Genomic DNA, 24,309 nt, shown 5'->3' on the forward strand with positions numbered 1-24,309 from the left:
CCCTTTGCTGCTATAACAGCCTCCACTCTTCTGGGAAGGCTTTCCACTAGATGTTGGAACATTGCTGCGGGGACTTGCTTCCATTCAGCCACGAGCATTAGTGAGGTCGGGCACTGATGTTGGGCGGTTAGGTCTGGCTCGCAGTCGGCGTTCCAATTCATCCCGAAGGTGTTAGATGGGGTTGAGGTCAGTGCTCTGTGCAGGCCAGTCAAGTTCTTCCACACCGATCTTGACAAACAATTTCTGTATGAACCTCGCTTTGTGCACGGGGGCATTGTCATGCTGAAACAGGAAAGGGCCTTCCCCAAACTGTTGCCACAAAGTTGGAAGCACAGAATCATCTAGAATGTAATTGTATGCTGTAGCTTTAAGATTTCCTTTCAATGGAGCTAAGGGGCCTATCCCGAACCATGTAAAACAGCCCCAGACCATTATTCCTCCTCCACCAAACTTTACATTTGGCACTATGCTTTGGGGCAGGTAGCGTTCTCCTGGCATCCGCCAAACCCAGATTTGTCTCTCTGACTGCCAGATGGTGAAGTGTGATTCATCACTCCAGAGAATGCGTTTCCACTGCTCCAGAGTCCAATGGCGGCGAGCTTTACACCACTCCTGCCGACTCTTGGCATTGCACATGGTGATCTTAGGCTTGTGACCGGCTGCTCGGCCATGGAAACCCATTTCATGAAGCTCCCGACGAACAGTTCAGTTGACTGGAGCAGCTCTAGCGGGACAGAAATTTGATGAACTGACTTGTTGGAAAGGTGGCATCCTATGACAGTGCCACGTTGAAATGCACTGAGCTCTTCAGTAAGGCCATTCTACTGCCAATGTTTTCCTATGGAGATTGCAGTGCTGTGTGCTCGATTTTATACACCTGTCAGCAACGGGTATGGCTGAAATAGCCAAATCCACTCATTTGAAGGGGCGTCCACATACTTTTGTATATATAGTGTATGTTTGTACTAAATCAAGGCCGGTCCAGACCGGACCAAATCTGAACCAAACATAAATGGACCAAATCTGAACCAAATATAGACGTCTCACAGTGTTCGGCCTGCAATGGAATTTTATGAATGCCCATCCATGTGGTAGGCCTACTGTTTGTAAAACACCAAAAAAAGAAACCGGTCTGGACAGGACTAAAAACAGACTTCCAAAAGACGTCAGCGTCGGTCCTTGCTTACTAGGGTGTAGCTTACAGTGTCGGCCCGCAATGGAATTTTATGTATGCCCATCCATGTGGTAGCCCTACCGTTTATAAAACAGGCAGTTGCATTGGCTGTATTAGTCCTGATTCCTGTGACTAATCAATTTGGTTATTTTAAGCTCTGAATATCAGCTACCCAACTTTATCAGGAGTTATCCTGAACCTATTTGCAATGAGAATCAATGTGTTTACACAGCAGGAAAGAAGTATTTTCTTTTTCGCTATGATCGGCTCGTAAAAAATGTAAAGATAAAAAATTGAATCCACTGATCATGATAATTTAGCCCACAGGGTTAAACTCTTGGACAGCAGTTGTGAGTCGCCTGATTGTCCATACCAAATTGTCCATTTTACTTTGACCTGTCCTGTTTTTAGGATATGGTGTTTGTTAACATGTCAGTGCATTTTTTATTTGATTGGGCGCCATTTAGGTTAGGCTATTTGATCTGAGAAACGTGCATGATGTAAAAAGTGTCCGCCTCATTACATTGTCATATATTTTATCTCCAGCCTGTAGGTTACGTAAAAGTTAACATACTCTTTAGGATATATCTGCTACAGGATTTATGTTAGATGACGGAACGGTGGTGGAGCGCCACAGCGGTCTCTCCAACAGCACTCTGGAGACGCATGCTGGGAATAGACAAGACCAATATTTTGCTCCCCTGCCTTTGACAAAGTGGGTACTGCTTATCACAGGAAGGCATTAGCGTTCACCTGAAAAGCCCATATGCCACTGGTTGAGAGAAATTGTCATTGTTTTGGGGCAGAATTATGTGAGGTTTTACGTGTTGTTGGAGGTGTGTCTTGGCCAGATTAGCTTGGAAAATGCTGCCCTCGTCAATCTTCCACCATAGGTGGCCGCCTAATCCTGCCTAATGGGCGAGCCAGTCCTGGACACACACACGGTACACACACACATTATTACTTGGTACACCAGATCTAGACTAATAAATACTGACTTGTATGTATATAACTGATTAAATTGCAGTTCGAAGGATGACACGCAAATTCTTGGAATGGTGGCCAATGATGAAAAAAGCACTTGACTGCTGGGCGAGAAGAAAGGACAGGTTGTGCTTGGCTTCTTGGTGAGTTTACCACCAAGGGCGGACTGGGATCAGAATTCGGCCCTGGCATTTTTAACACACCGGACAATTTTTTCCCAGAGGCCGCAACACCTGCAATTCTTTCCCCCTTGAGGTCCCCACACAGGCCAATTTTTTTCCTTGAGGCCCCAATTAGTAGCGAGATCATGATCATTTTGCACACAAATAAAACTAGTTAGACAGGCCCACTGCAAAAAAAATGGACCAGCTTTTCTGGCATTTCCATGAAATACCAGATGCCCAGTCCACCCCTGTTTACCACAATCATTATCACCAACTCATGCATCATCATCATCATCATCATCATCATTCTCAATGACCACACTGCTGGTGTTTGGATTATTGTTTTGATATTAGTTATATTAGTGGATGATAATATCTGCCTTCCCTAGTACGCCATGGGCCCAAAGACTGACCTGTCGTCTTCATGTGGTGACATTGAGCTAGAAATGGACGAGACTAGTGAGGGAAAAGGTGGCTGTATAACTGCAGTGACTGTGGAGAAAGGAAACTGCACTGCAGTATAATGACGCTCACATACTCATACACTGTTTGATACATCTTGTGAATCTTCTGTAAACAAGTTATATGAATAGTTTATTAACTGGATCGTTATTCTGTGTCCTGGCTCCAGAGTTGGGTGTGTGTGGAGATTCCAAGGGAAACGTGGTTCAACCAGCCACCAAATGTCAACTCCTGGAGCAGCAGGAAACCTTTAAGTTGTCTCTCTTTTCCTCTGATGAAACTGATTTCTTTTTTTCAGTGATGATGATTTGGATGGATTTTCCCTAGGCACACAGTGACAGGATCAGTGTACTGCAATTCACAAACAGCACAATCATCTTGGCGTCCCATGACAGAACTGTCAAAGACAGAACTGTCAAAATGTGGGACAAATACCAAGAAACGGGTGCATGTCATTCTAACTCTTCAACTTCCACACACTGAAATAATTTAATCAAGAATTGATGAGTAGTCACAGCAATGCATGTATGCTTACACTTTATCTCTCTGTATCTCGCTCTACAGGTGTGTTTGTGTGGGTCCTGTTCTAGTCTTGGAGGTAAACCCGCACTGCTCCAGTGAACTAGTGTGTGGTGATGCACTGGGCCAGCTCTACTTCCTCTCCTGGAGAGAAATACCACCGAGTGTACACACAGTCATTGTATACACACTGTTCCATAACACATGCAATCATAATTCACTTAATCTCACACAGATATATCAGTACTACTGTACTTGTATGCATATTCTCTCATGTAGCTCAGTCAACTACTCGCTATCTTCTTATACACTATCTGATATGCATACACTTTATATAGGGCCCTGTGTAGCTCAGTTGGTAGAGCATGGCGCTTGCAACGCCAGGGTTGTGGGTTCGATTCCATTCCCACGGGGGCCAGTATGAAAATGTATGCACTCACTAACTGTAAGTCGCTCTGGATAAGAGCGTCTGCTAAATGACTAAAATATAAAAAATGTAGTCTAATACTGCTACACTGAGTGTACAAAACATTAGGAACACCTTTCTTATTGAGTTGCACCCCACTTTTGCCCTCAGAACAGCCTCAATTCGTCGGGGCATGGACTCTACAAAGTGTCAAAAGCATTCCACATGGATGCTGGCCCATTTGATTTATTGACTCTAATGCTTCCCACAGATGCATCAAGTTGGCTGGATATCCTTTGGGTGGTGGCCCATTCTTGATACACACGGGAAACGGTTGAGCGTGAAAAACCCAGCAGCGTTGCAGTTCTTGACACACTCAAACCAGTGCACCTGGCACCTACTACCATACCCCATTCAAAGGCACTTAAATATTTTGTCTTGCCGATTCACCCTCTGAATGGCACACATAAACAATCCATGTCTCAAGGATTAAAAATCCTTCTTTAACCCGTCTTCTCCCCTTCATCTACACTGATTGAAGTGGATTTAACAGGTGACACCAATAAGGGATCATAGACTATCCATGTGAAAGCGATTACATGGAAAGCTCAGGCATCCTAATGTTTTGTGCACTCCGTGTAATATGTATGTGCCTTAAAAACCCTAAGAGAATAACCTCTTAATGTTAATCAGCTATAATTAATGTAGTATGCAATAGTTACTTGAAATATATCATGAAATGAAGTTTATTTGAAGTTTACACGAAACTAGTGGCACTCTCTACATGCAGACTAGAACAGACCCTCGTTTTTACCTGGCCAATGATAATTCTACCAATTTTGAAGGGCTGTTGCAGTCTCATATTTACGGTAGTACATATTTATGTCACGTGTTGAAGGGAAGCGCGATTGCAATTGCCACGCATCTCCCACAAGGAATATTGTTGCCGTTTATCAACATCTACGGATTGTTTATTGCACATTAGCTTGGAAATTGTAGACTATTTACTTAACACAGAGAATACAAATCTGTAATTTGGGCTGGACAAGATGGCCAGCTGCAATTTTCAGGCGCAGTTGGTATCCATTATGGAGGTATTAGCTAAAGCAGCTGTAGCAGAAATAAACAAACGAGTTGATGATGGCTGTGCAGTTATACGTTTGGAAATTACCCAAAGCCAGCGAGATATCGATGTACTGAAAAGGAAGTGTCAAGTGATGGAGGGCGAGCTGAAGAAGACACGAGTCAGGAGAAAAGGTAATGTGTTATTCATGACAAATTGATTGCATATGCAAAACCCAAATGTGTGAACAGCCCTAATATGACTGAATACAATTATTTTCAAGTTTTTTACCCCATGGCATCAGAGAGATCTTCATATCCAGTCAAGATTGTTTTGAACAAGCAGAGGAGTAACTCACAGTGGAGAGATGGAGAGGTGGCTGTTGGAGAGGACTCTCAACCCCAGGTGTGATACATCACCTGTTACAGTTAGAGACCTGACTTCTTGGATCAATTCTGTTATTGGAATATCAGGAGAATTTACCGCTTTTGTGTGACTTATTAGTATGAAAAGGGTTAGATATGGTGTGTCCAGAGTAATAACCTCAGTCTCCTGTTACAGCCTACAGATGTGGAGCAAAGAGCGGAGACTGAACACATACTGATCAAAGATGAGGAGACAACAGAGGATGTGTGGAAGACTGACCCTCAGGAAGAGCTCAGGATCACTGGAGAGGGTGGGTGCTGACATAAGGGGTACTGCTCTGTCTGTCTATGGAAGACTGTGTGGGTGTGGTTGTATGCACGTTCCAAATTGCTAGTTGGCGTTGGGTGTTTTCTGTTCTGGGTTGGCATATGGAGCGCACGTACACACAAAGTCAGTTCTAAAGCAGTCATGTTTTGCAACTGTTAAGGGTCTTTTGTAATGTTTATCCTCAGAGTCTGGTTCCAAGCCTGGGCAACCACCATCCTTTGAGCAACGGCACTGTGATGAGGACTTCATCACACAACCCAACATATCTCCTGAATACTCCAATTCTGAACATCCAGACACACCCCGGCTCACATCTACAGAGGTGTTCAGCACAGAGCAGCACCTGCCAGATGAGGACTCACTAGAGCTAGTGATGGTGAAGGACGAGAAAGAGGAGGAGTTGGATCAGACCACAGCCCTGGCAGGACCTGACCAGTTTGTTATGGATGAGACTGATGGGCAGCTGTGGACATCTGTGGATCCAGGCAGAGACACTGACCCTGATGGCCACCCAATTTTCTCCTTTCATGCTTCAGAAGAGTACTCTCAGAATATCTCTATTTTCCCATCTCATAGTGGGCTGCCATCCGTTCCTACTATGACAGATGATGTAGGGCCATCACTTCCCTCTTCTATAGGGAAACCACATGCTAACATGTTCAGTGCAGCAGCACACATGAAAAGACATGTCAGGACATTGGCTGATGAGACTAGACAACAGATGACAGAAGGACAGAGCAGCGAGAGACTGAACTCAAATAATGACGGAAATAATTTAGCACTACAGTCAAGGCAGCATCAGTACAGGGCTTCAGAAGCAACAGTGAGAATGAGTGAGTGCATGACAGGGTCAAACATGGCCACCACCTCCACCTTCTCTGGATACAGCCTGAGTCGCAGTAGTTTTAACATGGTGAAGAGAATGAGGACTCAGTGGAGGTCGGTCGGCACCACCGAGAAGTGTTTCAGAGAGAAACCGCACACCTGCGAACAGTGTGGCAGGAGTTTCACCAAGCAGTGGAACCTGATCAGACATGCTGTGGTCCACAGCGGGGAGAAGCCATACGAGTGCACACAGTGTGGGAAATGCTTCACCCGGCGTTCCAGTATGAAGTTACATCAGAGAACTCACATAGGAGAGAATCCAGTGTCTCAATACGTGGTACCCCGATACCCCGGGGATCCACACACAAGTGTTATGTTGTCTCAGACCAGGTTGGACAAATAGGGGCATAATTGTTCTATAACACTTTGTATGTGAAAAATTGGTACAGAAGGTATTTTGAGACATTTGTACAATATTTTTCTCCCAATTTATTTGTGAAATGGTTTCTGTTCTCCTAACTGTGGCTCCTAACTGTCATTTTAACAACCTATTTATAACTGGTAACATTATGATTTTGTGGTACAGAAATGCAAACATGTTATATTCATAAAAATGTATTTAATGACAGAGTCAGTCTGTGATTTTAGATAAATAATACAGTAGGAACCATTTAGTATGTGTTGTCTAGTTAGTGTTTGTCTATCTGGGATGTTACTTCTTGGCACAAGGGACAGTCTCATATCAGGTCAGGTTAATAACTCAACTTGATTTCCCAAGTTATATTTTCATGTTACTCTGCTGCCTTAAAATGTTTAGTTACTCAAAACTAGGCAACGACATATTTGTTTCAGTGTAATATACTATACATGCTCTTACAGCTTTACATTTTACGTTTAGAAACAACACTTTTGCTGTGTACATTGACTAAACTGACGCTGCACCGGTACTGTATAAAACTGGTAATCTGAATCAAAGACCATTAGATACTGTAGATCAAGGATGGGCAAGTTTGATGGGGGTGGGGGCCACAAAATATGTGAACTCATCATGAGGGGCCGCAGTGGCTCTCGTGTCTACGTACCCACATCCATACCCACACAGTCCGAGCCAGCCCTAAACTTTTTGGGGCCTTGTGTGTATATTTTTTTAGTTTTTTTGGAAATTGATCTGTGGGCCTACAACAGGTGAGCCGCCAGTTGCCAATCCCTGCTGTAGATAGCTAAATAGATAATATAAATAAATTGATATGATTGGTTTGAGTTATTCACTGGTTCAATGATTTGCCAATCAACAGACGCGGTAGGTTGCTGCGTCTTGGTTGTGCCGGTGCGAAGTGAAGGTAGGAGCAGTCTTACCTCTCTTTCTTATTCTTTCTTATTCTTGTGTTTAACTCTACGTCACTCCGAAACTCGAGAGGAGTGATAGTGACAATGTGTTAGGGGTGGGATGGTAGGGGTCAGGGGAATGGAGAGGTGTGGTCAGGTTCAGAGGCTTCATGTTCTACAACCGGCCTGCAGTCACAACGCGCAGTTGAATTGACTTCCGCTGCAGTGAGAGGGCCACAGTAGAGCTCGCTAGCTTGTAGTCCTAAAAAACGGAAATGAGTTAGCCATGGCTCGTTGGTCAAAGCCTATGGGGATTTTGGAAAATACGCCAAAAATAAGGTCTGCGGTTAACACAGGCATGGTCTGAGGTTAACACAGGCATAGGAGACCTTATATTAGTTATTATATTAAATAATGTCTTTCAGTTAACATGACCTTTAAGTATTATGAAGCCTTTATGTGTTTGTTTTGATGACATTCTGTAAATGCTTCAAAATTAACATTAACTGATGAAGATTATCTCTTAGCACAAAACGTATAAGAGCTCCTAAGCCTGTGTTTACCACTGACCTTATTTTCGGCATTTATCCAACCCCCCCCCCCCCCCCCCCCCCCCCCCCCCCCCCACACACAAAAAAACAGAAGTGGTCTCGGATCACTGCACTGAGAGGGAGACTAGGAGTGTTGGGGTGAAAGGTGTGGCCTGTTTATTTTGTGGAAGAAAATACATTATGGGGAAGTGAAGAGAGATGTATGCTGTACATTGTGAGCGATGTACATTTAGATTTTAAGTGATCACATTAAGTGTTGTGTTGGTGTACACATATTGAGAAGAGGATTTAGCTGTTTTCTTACTTTACTTCAGTGCCACAAACACAACACAAGACAGCATGACACAGCAGAATGGCTCAAAACACAGCTCAGTATAGCACAGTAAAGCAATGAAGAAAACAACACAGCGTATAATATGAACAGCACATTGTAAATGTATATGAAATCCTCATGGTCACGTAACCATCAATGGCGACCTGTTGCCTGTTTTGCATGTTTTTTTGTCATTAATAAGTGTCATATAAAAGTTTGCAAAAAATCATTGAATTAATTAATAAAGCCGCATACAAACATGGTCTCTTTTTTTGCTTTCTTGAGTAAGGCAGCTCCAAAATGCAGGTGTTTCAGCCTAGCTTTCTGTGGTGGTGGTGGGGCAGCCAGCGGAAAATACGGAGTGTAAGGGTTGGTAATGTTCTCTAGTTGTGCTGTGATTGGCTCAGTGTTCTGTCACTCATGGGGACTCTCTGTCACCGCAGAATCTACGGTTAGAGCGAAAAAATTCAAGCCCCTTGGGTGCTGCCATAGAGTTACATTAGAAGTGCCCATCCAAGAAGGCTCAAGGTCATTGGCCACAGACAAAATGATGTCAAATTACGTTATATCTCCCTTAGCTTTGATTGGACTAATCATGTCAACATCCTACTACTATTAGCTTGCAAGCTAGCAGTCATCACCATGAATCAAGTCGACAATCTACTGACAAATCCTTTTCAATCCTTGTCATATGAAGAGAAATTATAGATAAAACATATCGGTGCTCATCGGCCATTGGACATAAATCGCAAATTCAACAATGAGTGGTTTGGAAGGAATCAGTGGCTAATTGCAATCGTTGCAAAGCAATCACTAGCCTGCTATTCAGTGGAGTGGGTGTGTGGTCCAAGTCTGGGTTTAAGGGTCTCTTTTCCAAGCTTAAAAGGAAAAACATTCAAAACGATGTGCCAGAAAAGGTTGAATACATTGGCCATGCTGTCAATCCAGCATGACTTCTGCCGTGTTCCACACAACTGGAAACTCGGAACTGGGAAATTTCAGACTTTCAGACAACTGGGAACTCAGGAAAAAAACGAGCTCCGACTGGGAAAATATGTTTTGAACAGTCATCCAACTCGGAATTCCACAATGGGAAATCGGGCCTCTTTCTAGAGCTCTGACCTGAAGATCACTGACGTCATGATTCAACCTTGTTATTTTCCAAGTTCCCAGTTGTCTTGAAAGCACCATAAATCCAGAGAATGCTAGACTTTGATGACAAAGTTTATTGACAAAATTTGCCCACGAAGGACCGCCTCGCCACCTTCCTGTTCAAGTGAGCACAGCACAACAAGGTGAGTCCAAAAATGTATTGTATGCTGCTGCATAAATGATGTAATATGCCAGGGAGATATGTATACTGGAGCCAAGAAATGAATACTAAGTGTATGTTGTGTAGTAAGCTGTTAGTAGCCCATGTGCCTCACCCTAATAATTTGGTCCCTTTCCCCCTCATAACTTAGCCTACTGTTCTGAGTTGGTGGTGCACATGTAGCCTATAGCCTGTTTTAGAGAAATGTCATCATCGAATATTGTAAGAACTTTCATTGTCTGCTTATATGCCCCCTTTATTTATCCTACGGTTCTGACTTGCTGTACAGGGAGAATACTGTAGGAACGGCCCATGTTCTGAATTCTGCTGCTGTACATCTCAAAAGTGCTGAACAAATAGTTATTTTGACTACGTCCATCCTAGCTCGCTCATTAATGTCTTAATCAAAATTACGGATTGCCTCTTATCCGCTCGTCGTCCCCTTATGCCAGAGTTTGTACATCTCAATTGTCAGTAGAAACCACATTTGTTTAAGCAAGTCAGCCATATCAGCTATGTAAATGAGTAAATGAGGCTGAATTAACTGTTTCGCTGCCAGACAAGGCTCCGCTGATAGCCAGGTGTATCAGTGGTAATGATTCACTCCATGGTGCTGAAAAGAGAACTCTGCTGTTGGGACAGCTTTATGTAGGCCCTAACAGTTTGTGAGCACCGTTTGTCACCGTTATACACTGCAAAAAAAAAATAAAGGGAACACTTAAACAACACAATGTAACTCCAAGTCAATCACACTTCTGTGAAATCAAACTGTCGACTTAGGAAGCAACACTGATTGACAATACATTTCACATGCTGTTGTGCAAATGGAATAGACAACAGGTGGAAATTATAGGCAATTAGCAAGACACACCCAATAAAGAAGTGGTTCTGCAGGTGGTGACTACAGACCACTTCTCAGTTCCTATGCTTCCTGGCTGATGTTTTGGTCACTTTTGAATGCTGGCGGTGCTTTCACTCTAGTGGTAGCATGAGACGGAATCTACAACCCACACAAGTGGCTCAGGTAGTGCAGCTCATCCAGGATGGCACATCAATGCGAGCTGTGGCAAGAAGGTTTGCTGTGTCTGTCAGCGTAGTGTCCAGAGCATGGAGGCGCTACCAGGAGACAGGCCAGTACATCAGGAGACGTGGAGGAGGCCGTTGGAGGGTGACAACCCAGCAGCAGGACTGCTACCTCCGCCTTTGTGCAAGGAGGAGCAGGAGGAGCACTGCCAGAGCCCTGCAAAATGACCTCCAGCAGGCCACAAATGTGCATGTGTCTGCTCAAACGGTCAGAAACAGACTCCATGAGGGTGGTATGAGGGCCCGACATCCACAGGTGGGGGTTGTGCTTACAGCCCAACACCGTGCAGGACGTTTGGCATTTGCCAGAGAACACCAAGATTGGCAAATTCGCCACTGGTGCCCTGTGCTCTTCACAGATGAAAGCAGGTTCACACTGAGAACGTGACAGACGTGACAGAGTCTGGAGACGCCGTGGAGAACGTTCTGCTGCCTGCAACATCCTCCAGCATGACCGGTTTGGCGGTGGGTCAGTCATGGTGTGGGGTGGCATTTCTTTGGGGGGCCGCACAGCCGTCCATGTGCTCGCCAGAGGTAGCCTGACTTCCATTAGGTACCGAGATGAGATCCTCAGACCCCTTGTGAGACCATATGCTGGTGCGGTTGGCCCTGGGTTCCTCCTAATGCAAGACAATGCTAGACCTCATGTGGCTGGAGTGTGTCAGCAGTTCCTGCAAGAGGAAGGCATTGATGCTATGGACTGGCCCGCCCGTTCCCCAGACCTGAATCCAATTGAGCACATCTGGGACATCATGTCTCGCTCCATCCACCAACGCCATGTTGCACCACAGACTGTCCAGGAGTTGGCGGATGCTTTAGTCCAGGTCTGGGAGGAGATCCCTCAGGAGACCATCCGCCACCTCATCAGGAGCATGCCCAGGCATTGTAGGGAGGTCATACAGGCACGTGGAGGCCACACTTTGGAGGCCTCATTTTGACTTATTTTAAGGACATTACATCAAAGTTGGATCAGCCTATAGTGTGGTTTTCCACTTTAATTTTGAGGGTGACTCCAAATCCAGACCTCCATGGGTTGATACATTTGATTTCCATTGATAATTATTGTGTGATTTTGTTGTCAGCACATTCAACTATGTAAAGAAAACAGTATTTAATTAGATTATTTCATTCATTCAGATCTAGGATGTGTTATTTTAGTGTCCCCTTTATTTTTTTGAGCAGTGTAGTATAATGAATGTATTGTATAGTGTTGTGTTGTGTTGTGTAGTGGCTTTGCTGGCATGCATCCCCTACATTTCTGGGGGGTTTGCCCCACCAAGATTTACATGCTAAAATTGCCACTGGTTACCATTGACCAATTCATACAGAAAATACATATATTAGACACACATATACACACATAGTTGACAACAGGGTTGGATGTGAGAGGTTAAGGCAGGAGAAAATTTCACAAAAAAAAAAAAAAATGTATGCACGCATGACTGTAAGTCGCTTTGGATAAAAGCGTCTGCTAAATGGCATATTATTATATTATTATATTATTATATTATATTATTATTATTATATATTTATATATTATTATTATATAAAATAAGAGATGCGGAGACTCTGGAGAAAAGGAGGGAACAATGAGAAAGTGTTTGGCTGTGACCTGTTGGACCACCTGGCTACAAATTGTCAGGAGAGTAAGTCCCAAGTTCCCTCAGTCTGTTAGAATATGTTTGAATATGTTAAATATCAGCCTACAGTTGTTCATCCATGTCAGTTCTGTAGAATATTATCATCTTGTCTCCCTCTCAGTTCCTCAGGTGCTGCGAAGCTGCAGTGAATTCATTGAGAAGCATGGGGTTGTAGATAGGATCTACAGGCTATCTGAGGTGTCATCCAACACACAGAAACTAAGGTAAGTGTGTGTGTGTTTGTGTCTCGTGTGTGTTTGTGTCTCGTATGTGTGTGTGCGCGAGCGTGAGTGTGTGTGGTCGAGTACAGCAGTAAAATGTAATGTGTTTGTTTCCAAACTGGTGAGTTTGACAGTGAGGGGACCCCAGATCTCAATAAGGATGTGTACCTGCAAGACATTCACCCTCTGCTCTCTCTGCAAGGCCTACTTCAGTTGCCCAATCCTCTCCTCACATACCAGCTCTATGGCAACTATGCTGTGAGTAGGGGAGAGTCAGGTACATTTTTACATTCAGCATCACTCCATCAATGGAAATATAGTATTCTTTCTAACAAAGATATCGACATGCACTGAGTGTACAAAACATTAGGAACATGACATAGACTGACCAGGTAAAAGCTATGATCCCTTATTGATGTCACCTGTTAAATCCACTTCAATCAGTGTAGATGAAGGGGAGGAGAAAGGTTAAATAATGATTTTTAAGCTTTGAGACAATTGAGATATGGATTGTGTATGTGTACCATTTAGAGGGTGAATTGGCAAGACAAAATATTTAAGTGCCTTTGAACAGGGTATGGTAGTAGGTGCCAGGTGCACCTGTTTGAGTGTGTCAAGAACTGTAACGCTGCTGGGGTTTTCACACTTAACAGTTTCCCGTGTGTATCCACCCCCCAAAGGACATCCAGCCAATTTGACGAAACCGTGGGCCAGCATCCCTGTGGAATGCTTTTGACACCTTGTAGTCCATGCCCCGACGAATTGTGGCTGTCCTGAGTGCAAAAGGAGGTTCAACTCAATATTAGGTAGGTGCTTTTAACGTTTTGTACACTCACTGTATATTTCTGGATGCGAGTGGCGCAGTGGTCTAAGGCACTGCATCGCAGTGCTAGCTGTGCCACTAGAGATCCTGGTTCGAATCCAGGCTCTGTCGTAGCCGGCCGCGACCGGGAGACCTATGGGGCGGCGCACAATTGGCCCAGGGTAGGGGAGGGAATGGCCGGCAGGGGATGTAGCTCAGTTGGTAGAGCATGGCGTTTGCAACGCCAGGGTTGTGGGTTCGATAAAATAATGTATGCGCTAACTGTAAGAGCGTCTGCTAAATGACAAAAAAATTAAATGTAAAATGTTATGTATCCCTGTAAATAATCAAAAGCTTGTCCAAAAAAATATGGTCTCCTTGCACAACTTTCCCCGGGTATGGAGTAAGTTGAGTGGCGGGACAAGGTAAGTTAAGCCACCTACAAATGTCTTTACTGAATTAAATATTACCACTACCTTTTTAAAACCATGTCTACCTTTATTTCCCAAACACAATTCAACACAATCACAATAGCTTTTTTGACTTTTAATCATTTTAAGCATCTATTAACACAGACTTAACACTTAACAAACACTTTGTACTTCTTTTTACACTTTTAACATAGGCTAGGCCCTATGTTAAGAAGAAAACACTTTGCTCAACTTGTCATTGGCTCAACCATTGGCTCAACTTACCCCAAAGCAAACATTTTGACTATATTAGCCCACACAGCTACAAGAACGCACTTTTGTGCTAGGTTTTAGGACCTCATATTGAAGCTTAGAGAAACCCCAACTGATGTATAGAACAATCCTAAAGTTATCTGCTTTGGTTTAGATACAAGCATCATGAAACCTCTAACACAATACATTCATTTGACTTGGTGAAAATCCATTTTTTTGACCTAACTTGCTTACCACTTTTTTCATGTGGTTTCTTCCATTAGAGGCTCCATGAAATGATGACCTCTTCCAAAGTATTTGGTCAAATGATTTATTTTTCTCCTAGAAACAAAGGTGGCTCAACTTACCCCACTCTCCCCTACCTGTCTTAGTACATTACTTGATAGTAATTCAGATACAGTAATTTAATTCAGTTGGAGCGAAGGGGAGAAAGCATTCTGACAGGGAAAACGAGAAGTGGTGTTTCTATTGGACAAGTTCAGGTAGTAGAGGTTCAAAATGTCAACATTTTCTCCCATTTCATACCTACTGAATGGAACCCAGCATAAAATGGCATATTGCTTTTTGTATCAACCTCACACCTCTTTCCCCATAGGAAGCTGTGGCGATTCAGCTGGAGGAGGAGATGCTAGTGAAGATCAAGGATGTGCTGAAGGAGTTACCTGCATTGCAGGTAAACCTCCACCTATTCACTAATTTCTCCTACTTTTATAGAGACAGAGTAAATGTTTGCAACGTTTCCATATATTACATGAATGGAACCATCTGTTTGTAAATTGGATTTAAAATTGTGCCTTGTGTCGTTTTTCTCCAATAGTTTAAGCTGTTTTCAAACTAAATCTACAAACTTAAACCCATTTTCTTCTCTCTCTGCCCCTTCTCCCTCCCCCTGGTTTCTCAGAACTCTAGAGTTCCTGATGCATCACCTTGTCAAGATGGCTTCTTATTCCTCACACACCAACATGCATGCCCGGAACCTCGCCATTGTTTGGGCTCCAAACCTTCTCGTGTGTGTATTTATCTACATGAGAGAGAAAGACATGAACTAGATAGAGATGGTTAAAACAGTGTGTTTGCATTGTTCAATGTTGTTTAACCCTCTGAGGCTGTTTACAGGTCAAAAGACATTGAGGCTTCAGGGTTTAACAGTACAGCAGTCTTTATAGAGGTGAGGGTCCAGTCCATCATGGTGGAATTCATCCTCACCCACGTGCCCCAGCTGTTTCCAGATTCAGATACATGGTATTTTCCTCCCTAGTCTCTGTCTGCCAAATACCAGGGTCATGTTCATTAGTGCACACTGTATCAAAAAGATATTGGCTGGTGGACAAGAAGAAAGGACAGGTTGTGCTTGGCTTCTTGGTGAGTTTACCATCATCATCATCACTGACAAATTCATCATCATCGTCATTATCAATGAACACACTGCTACTCTTTGGATTATTGTTTTGATATACAGTACCAGTCAAAAGTTTGGACACACCTACTCATTCAAGGGTTTTTCTTTTTTTAAAACTTTTTTCTACATTCTAGAATAATAGTGAAGACATCAAAACTATGAAATAACACATGGAATCATGTAGTAACCAAAGAAGTGTTAAACAAATCCAAATACATTTTATATTTGAGATTCTTCAAATAGCCACCCTTTGCCTTGATGACAGCTTTGCACACTCTTGGCATTCTCTCAACCAGTAAAAATAAAAGAAAAACCCTTGAATGAGTAGGTGTGTCCAAACTTTTGACTGGTACTGTAAGTTATATTGGTGACTGATAATATGGTCATAACTGTCTTTCCTATTATGTCATGGGCCCAAATACTGATCTGTCTTCATCATGTGGTGACATTGAGCTAGAAATGGACAAGTCTAGTGGGGGAAAAGGTGGCTGGATAACTGCAGTGACTGTGGAGGGAGGTACAGTAGCTGCACTGCACTGCAGTACAACGTCATAACTCATACACATTTTGATGAATCATCTGTAAAAATGTTGTTATATGAATAATTTATTAACTGCACTGTTATTCTGTGTGCTGTCTCTAGAGTTGGTGGTGTGGGAGATTCCAAGGGAAACATGTGGTTCAACCAGCCACCAAACATCAACTCCTGGAGCAGCACGAAACCTGTAAGATATTTTCCTCTGAAACTGATGTCTTTTTTTCCAATGATGATGATGATGATTTTGATGGATATTCCCTAGGCACACAGTGACAGGATCAGTGTACTGTGATTCGCCAACAGCATGATCATCTCGGCGTCCCATGACAGAACTGTCAAAGTGTGGGACAGAAACATCAAGTAACAGGTGCATGAATTCTAACTCTTCAGTTTCCATGCACTCAAATAATTTTTTTATCAAGAATGGAGGAGTAGTCACAGCAATGCACTGTTTGTGTATGTATGTATGTATGTATGTATGTATGTATGTATGTATGTTTGTCTGTATGCTTACACTTTATCTCTCTACAGGTGTGTGTGTGTGGGTACTGTTGTAGTCTTGGAGGTGAAACCGCACTGCTCCATTGAACTGGTGTGGGTGATGCACTGGGCCAGCTCTACTTCCTCTCCTGGAGAGAAATACCACCCAGTGTACACACAGTCATTGTATACACACTGTTCCATAACATATGCAATCATAATTCACTTACTCTCACACAGATACAGTATATCAGTACTACTGTACTTTTATGCATATTCTTTCATGTAGGTCAATCAACACTACTCACTATCTTCTACACACTATCTGATATGGATACACTTTATATCTAATAACTCTACTTATATATGTGTGTGCCTTAAAAGCCCTAAGAGAAGAACCTCTGAATGTAAATCAGCTATAATGCATGTCTTCACGAGTCCACCCGTATACCCGAGACCCGACCCAGTGGGTCTGGGTCCAAAATTCGAACTTTTAACTTGGGTCGGGTTCTGTTCTATGTAACAACAGCCAGGTTGGGTCTCGGGTCTATGTAACTACAGCTGATAGACCCGAATGGACCTGACCACGGCTCTGCATAGCCTATAGTATATTTACTTTACACTAATAAGGTGAATGTATTGACTTATAGAAGTCCTAGACAACATATAAAGACATATTCGCTAACCAGAAGAGCCACTTGTCTGATAAACATATATATTTTTTCAATTAGGTCCAATCGGGTCTGGTCTAGGACAGGTTGGTTGTAGTCGGGTCCGTTCAGGATTGGGTTTGATTGTTCTCGGGTCCATCGGGGTCCCCCCTTTTTTAATGATCAGGTCCGTTCGGGTTCAAATTTGGAGCATGTAGCATGCAATAGTTACTTGAAATATATAATGAAATTAAGTTTACATGAAACTAGTTTATCGTCGTTGTTCCCTAACTGTGTGTCAAATAAGTATATTGCTTGTTCTATCCTTTAATAAATACCATGCCACATTTTCAGAATGGTTTTATTAGGTTGTGTTGATGAGAATGGACATGACAATATTTGATCATATATAAACCATGAGTGTTTGTGAATGGTTGAAGAAAGTGGATTTGTATTTTACATTTGACCACAGTGCATTATGCAGCTATAGCCTTTTATGCATAATAACCATGTGAGCCACGGCATTGCACTACACTCTCCCTCCCATACATGTAGCCATATCTATTGACTAAAAAGAGATATGCTTTATTCAGATCGTAAAACGTCATTTTTTTGGTCAATAGATATGGCTACCCTACAGGCAGACTAGAATACACCCTGGAGAATAGACACTGGTATTTGCCTGGAAGTTGCTAAAACTACCACATTTTCAAGGGCTGTTGCGGTCTCATATTTACGGTAATAAATATTTACGTCACGAGTTGAACGGAAGTGTGATTGCATTTGCGCACGCATCTCCCACTTGAAACGTTGTTGCCATTTATCATCATCTACGAATTGTTTATTGCACTTTTTACTAAAACACAGAGAATACATATCTGTAATTTGGGCTGGACAAGATGGCAAGCTGCAATTTTCAGGAGCAGTTGGTATCCATTATGGAGGTATTAGCTAAAGCAGCTGTAGCAGAAATAAACAAACGTGTTGATGATAGCTGTGCAGTTATACGTTTGGAAATGACCCAAAGCCAGCGAGATATTGATGTACTGAAAAGAAAGTGTCAGATGATGGAGAGCGAGCTGAAGAAGACACGAGGACGAGTCAGAAGAAAAGGTAGTAGATGTGTTATTGATGATAAATTGATTGCATATTGAAAGCCCAAATGTGTGAATAGCCCTAATATTTGACCGAATACAATTATTTTCCAGTTTTTTACCCAATGGCATCAGAGAGATCTTCATATCCAGTCAAGGTTGTTTTGAACAAGCAGAGCAATAGCTCACAGTGGAGAGACGGAGAGATGGCTGTTGGAGAGGACTCTCAACCCCAGGTGTGATGCATCACCTTTTACAATTACAAAGATCTGATGTCCTCTTGGATCAATTCTGTTATTGGAATATTTACCGTTTTTGTGTGATTCATTAGTATTGCAATGAAACCAGCAGGGAGTATGGCTCGAACCCTCAACCTTCTGGCCAGAAGCCCTGCGAGCCAATCGACTGTGCCACAAAAGCATACTCCAGTGGCAGAGTCGAGATTCGCTCTTATAAACAAGATCCGCTCTCCTAAATGCAACAAAAGTCCAACTTTGGGAGGGTCTCTAAATAATGCTAATTTAACCATTCTCCTATTTGTTTAAAATGTAGTGGTAAATATGTTTTACAGTGGTAAATATTAAAATAAAAGCTTCCAAATGAAACAAACATCCCCACCTTTCTGTCATGGTTTAAACCATTTATTTATATGTGGCTGTGCTGTCCACTCAGTAGTGCTAAATTTCGACCTCAGCTGAGCTCCCTTATGTATAGATTTTCCTTTGTACTTCCTCATTTTCGCCATTTGTTTGCCATGCGTCCTTGATAAATAGCCTTTATTCCAATGCTTTAGATTTATCTGTTGATTTGTCATTGTTTGCTTTTGATAGTCAGCTGTTTAGAGCGCTCATTGTTTAGTTTTTCAGGTGCGCATGGGTGTTCTCCGTGCCATCTGTGGCCAGAAGTAGTAGACCATTTATTTAGCTTTATTTTCTATCAATATTTGTTTTCTTTCCTGGATCAGCAGATGATGGTCGACAATATCACTAGACAACAGCTAGACACCAATGTGCATCCAATCCATCCAACAAGTAGGCTATACGTTAATGACAGTAGGCCTATAAGGTGCCTCTTTTGGTTATTAGAGGTTAACGTTTGGTTAGAAGCATTTGATTTTGCAATGGCATAGGCCTACATTATTTTGGAGTTGTGTGCCCATTAGAAATGTTTTCATAAATGTCATTAATGTAAACAAAGAAAGGTAGTGTTTTATGTCAAATGATCTGTGAAGACTCCAAGCGTTAACTCATGAATTATGGACAACTCATGAACTAGGGTGTAAAACATGTTTTGATTCAACTCATGACATGATTGCCATTGATTAGGCCTACATTAATTGATGCGTCCTGCTGACAAATGTACCTTTTTTGTAGCCTGAAAAGTCATTGTACCATATATATATTTTTTTACACTCAATAGATACCCCCCAAATGTCATGGTGTAATTTACACTCTGGTCGCTACATTACCAGTTACCAATGTAATGACCTTGATAGATCATAAATGAGAGAACGTTAACAACAGTTCTCGTATTGAACGGTTTATTGACCCAGACATCACACAAGCTACTTTCTGGCTGTAGCCTATGCCAAGTAAATTGGATAAAATAACAGGTAGCTATCCAACTTACTTTCTGGACATGAAAAGAGCCTGCTTATAAACCAAGGTCACTGCAGTATGAAAAGGGTTAGCTATTGTGTGTCCAGAGTAATAACCTCAGTCCCCTGTTACAGCCTACAGATGTGGAGCAGAGAGCGGAGACTGAACCCATACTGATCAAAGATGAGGAGACAGCAGAGGATGTGTGGAAGACTGACCCTCAGGAAGAGCTCAGGATCACTGGAGAGGGTGGGTGCTGACATAAGGGGTACTGCTCTGTCTGTCTATGGTAGACTGTGTTGGTGTGGTTGTATGCACGTTCCAAATTGCTACATTGGTGTTGAGTGTTTTATGTTCTGGGCTGGCATATGGAGCGCACGTACACACAAAGTCAGTTCTAAAGCAGTCATGTTTTGCAACTGTTACGGGTCTTTTGTAATGTTTCTTTCATGTTTATCCCAAATCTTTAGAGTCTGGTTCCAAGCCTGGGCAACCACCATCCTTTGAGCAACGGCACTGTGATGAGGACTTCATCACACAACCCAACATATCTCCTGAAGACTCAGTGGAACATTATCCCAATTATCATGGTCCAGAGGAACCAGGCACACCCCGGCTCACGTCTACAGAGAAATCAAAGGTGTTCAACCCAGAGCAGCACCAGCCAGCCGAGGACGAGGACTCACTAGAGCTAGTGATGGTGAAGGATGAGAAAAAGGAGGAGCTGGATCTGACCACAGCCCTGGCAGGACCTGACCAGTTTGTCATGGATGAGACTGATCGGCAGCTGTGGACCTCTGTGGATCCAGGCAGAGACACTGACCCTGATGGCCACCCAGATTTCTCCTTTCATGCGATAGAGGAGTACTCTCAGAATAAATCAATTTTCCCATCTCATAGTGGGCTGCCATCCATTCCTACTATGACAGATGATGTAGGGCCATCGTTTCACTCCTCTATAGGGAAACCACATGCTAACATGTTCAGTGCAGCAGCACACATGAAAAGACATGTCAGGACATTGGCTGATGAGACTAGACAACAGATGCCAGACAGACAGAGCAGCGAGAGGCTGAACTCAAATAATGACGGAAATAATTTATCTCTACAGTCAAGGCAGCATCAGTACAGGGCTTCAGAAGCAACAGTGAGAATGAGTGAGTGCATGACAGGGTCAAACATGGCCACCACCTCCACCTTCTCTGGATACAGCCTGAGTCGCAGTAGTTTTAACATGGTGAAGAGAATGAGGACTCAGTGGAGATCAGGCGGCACCACCGGAGAAAAACCGTACACCTGCGAACAGTGTGGCAGGAATTTCACCAAGCAGTACAATCTGATCAGACATGCTGTGGTCCACAGCGGGGAGAAGCCCTATGAGTGCACACAGTGTGGGAAATGCTTCACCCAGCGCTCCAGTATGAAGTCACATCAGAGAACTCACATAGGAGAAAGTCCAGTGTCTCAAAATGTGGTACACGCATACCCTGGGGATCCACACACAAGTTTAATGTTGTCTCAGGCCAGATGGAACAAATAAAACATAATTGCATAGTTTTTCTGTACCACTTTCTTTGTGAAAATGTGGTACAGAAGGTATTTTGAGACATTTTGACAAGCTTTTCCTCCTAATTGATTTGTGAAATGGTTTTCATGTTTGACTGTTGACGGCTCCTCACATTCATTTTACTATTTATTTACAACTGGTAAGAAAAATATCATAAAAACCATGTATTTAAATAAGGAGTCTAACTGCATTTTAGATAAAGAACACACACTGAGTAACACCTTCCTAAAGTGGATGAAACATTAATAAGGGTCAGTCTATGTCAGAAAGAAAGAACAGGTATTCATAATGTTTTGTACACTGTATATAGGAACCATTTAGTATATGTTGTCTAGTTAGTGTTTGTCTATCTGGGATTTCACTTCTTGGCACAAGGGACAGTATCATATCAAATCAGGTTAATAACTTAACTCTGCTTAAAATGTTACGTTATGTTAACTCAACTAGGCAATCAAATATGTGTTTCAGTGTATTAGCTCACATCTTACATGTATGTTCATACAACTTTACATTTGACATCTGGAAATTACACTTTTACTGTACATTGTCTAAACTGACACTACACTTGTACTGTATAAAACTGGTAATCTGAATCAAAGATCATTAGATACCATAGATGGCTAAATCGATAAGATAAATAAATATGATTGGTAGTTTGAAAGATTTACTGGTTCATTGATTTGCCAGTCAACAGAGGCAGAGATAACAGGGGAGATATACAGAGAGAGAAAAGGAGAGACTCAGGAAGTCAACAGGGGAAGTTTAGTGATTTCTTGTGTCATCACTTGCTGATGCTTGGTTATGCCGGTGCAGAGTGAAGATAGGAACAATCGTAACTCTCTTTCTTACTTTTTCATATTATTGTTTATACTTCTAAGTAACCCCGAAACTGGAGAGGAGTAATAGTGACAGTGTGTTAGGTAGGGGTGGGATGGTAGGGGTCAGGGGTCAGGGGGGTGGAGAGGTAGGGTCAGGCGCAGAGGTTTCATGTTCTACGACAGGCCTGCAGTCACAACGTACAGTTAAATTGACTTCCACTGCAATGAGAGGGCCACAATGGCCAGGAGAGGCAGGGAGGAGAGGGCGTCTATCAGTCACAGAGAACAGCCAGAGCCGTGGTTTGGGGTGTCATCAACATAGGAAGACTAGGCGTGATTGAATTTGATGTGTCCCCAGATCATGGCACAGAGGGAGACTGGGAGTGTTGGGGTGAAGGGTGTGTCCTGTTTATTTTGTGAATAAAGATAGGGGGAAGTAAAGAGAGTGATGATTGCTGTAGATTGTGAGCACTGCACAGTTTGATTTTAAGTGATCACATTAAGTGTTGTGTTGGTGTATGCATATTGAGAAGGTGATTTTTCTGGTTTCTTACTTTACAGTGCCACAAACACAACACAAGACAGCATGACCCAGCAGAACATTTCAGAACACAGCTCAGTATAGCACAGTAAAGCAAGGCACTTCACAGAGTGAATCAATAAAGCATAAATTGCAATGAAGAAAAGAACAGTGTAGAATACTAACAGCACATTGTAATTGTATATGAAATACTCATGATCACGTTACCATTGACCAATTCATACAGAAAATACAATGAGTGTACAAAACATTAAGAACACCTTCCTAATATTGAGTTGCACCCCCTTTTGCCCCCAACAGCCTCAATTCGCTGGAGCATGGACTCTACAAGGTGTTAAAAGCATTCCACAAGGATGCTGGCCCATGTTGACTCCAATGCATCCCAAAGCTGTGTCAAGTTGGCTGGTAGTGGATCTCTACTCCGAATAGCTCGTTCCATCACATCCCATCGATGCTCAATTGGATTGAGATCTGGTGACTGGGCGCGCTACTGCAGTAAGCTAAATTCACTGTCATGTTCGTGGAACCATTCCTGGACAATCCTAGCCTTGTGGCATGGGGCATTACCCTGCTGAAAAATCAATTTGCAGATGGATACACTGCTGCTTTGAAGGGATGCACCTGATTGGCAATGATGTTCAGATATCCTGTGGCATTCGAATGTTGCTCCACTTTTATCAATGGGCCTAATGTGTGCCATGAAAACACACCCCACACCACCAGCCTGCGATGTTGAAATGCAGCATGATGAATGCATGTACTCATGTGGTTTTCTCCATACCCTAGTCCTCCCATCAGCGTGAAACAGCAGGAACCGGCATTCATCAGACCAGACAAGGTTTTTCCCATTCTAAAGTGTCCAGTGTTTTCGTTCCATAACCGCAGTGGGACTTTGCAAGGTCGTCGGCTGCCATACCCCATTCGCAGGAGCGCAACTTTGGTTTTAGAAGTGGCCGTCTCTATTTAGAACAACAAAAAGTAAGCATGCCCCCAGTCATCAAGCTAGGTAAGAGATCATTGTTAAATACGTATATGTGATTGATAAGACTGAACTAGATCAAAGCTAATTAAATAATCAATATTGTGTTGCACCTTTAACTCAAGTGCAAAAATCAAGTACAAATACTTTTTATTGTCTTTATTAAGACATCCTCTATATCAAATTTCAGCCAGACTGCCCAGCCAGCCTGAGCCGCCTACACGCCCAACCCCCACCAGTCTAGTTAATACCTCAACTCTCTCCCAACACAATTCCCCCCCCCCCCACTTTAAAAAAAAACACATGCACCTACACATATGCATTAACACACAGAAACAGCATATCCTCCATATAATTAATCTCCTAGGCCTAATAGGATTGTAGATCTCTTTTTAATTGCATACAATATAGCTGGGTTGCCCCT

General features: G+C 42.7%; 1 protein-coding gene across 5 annotated transcripts; it reads left to right on the top strand.

Moving 5' to 3' along the window:
• Positions 1 to 4,523: 4,523 nt before the first annotated feature.
• Positions 4,524 to 22,205, top strand: LOC311147144 (uncharacterized protein). Of its 5 annotated transcripts, none has more exons than XM_084183774.1 (4): positions 4,524 to 4,966; positions 5,077 to 5,177; positions 5,334 to 5,448; positions 5,651 to 6,917. In XM_084183774.1, the coding sequence occupies exons 1-4, from the start codon at positions 4,759 to 4,761 to the stop codon at positions 6,691 to 6,693; spliced, it is 1,467 nt and encodes a 488-aa protein (XP_084039900.1). In that variant the 5' UTR covers positions 4,524 to 4,758; the 3' UTR covers positions 6,694 to 6,917. The 5 variants fall into 5 exon arrangements, with proteins under 5 accessions (XP_084039900.1, XP_084039899.1, XP_084039898.1 ...); XM_084183773.1 differs by having other exon boundaries at positions 4,597 to 4,966; positions 5,056 to 5,177; positions 5,651 to 6,919; XM_084183771.1 differs by lacking the exons at positions 4,524 to 4,966; positions 5,077 to 5,177; positions 5,334 to 5,448; positions 5,651 to 6,917 and adding exons at positions 18,074 to 18,401; positions 18,497 to 18,618; positions 20,115 to 20,229; positions 20,451 to 22,205.
• Positions 22,206 to 24,309: the final 2,104 nt, after the last annotated feature.

This window comes from Coregonus lavaretus (assembly GCF_964263955.1).
Source record: "Coregonus lavaretus genome assembly, chromosome: 19".
Classification (NCBI taxonomy): Eukaryota; Metazoa; Chordata; class Actinopteri; order Salmoniformes; family Salmonidae; genus Coregonus; species Coregonus lavaretus.

Coding starts and splice junctions, on each gene's coding strand:
- LOC311147144 (XM_084183771.1), top strand. CDS start 18,188: ATGGCAAGCTGCAATTTTCAGGAGCAGTTGGTATCCATTATGGAGGTA. Junction 18,619..20,114: donor GAGAGGACTCTCAACCCCAG/GTGTGATGCATC, acceptor CCCCTGTTACAG/CCTACAGATGTGGAGCAGAG. Junction 20,230..20,450: donor GCTCAGGATCACTGGAGAGG/GTGGGTGCTGAC, acceptor CCAAATCTTTAG/AGTCTGGTTCCAAGCCTGGG.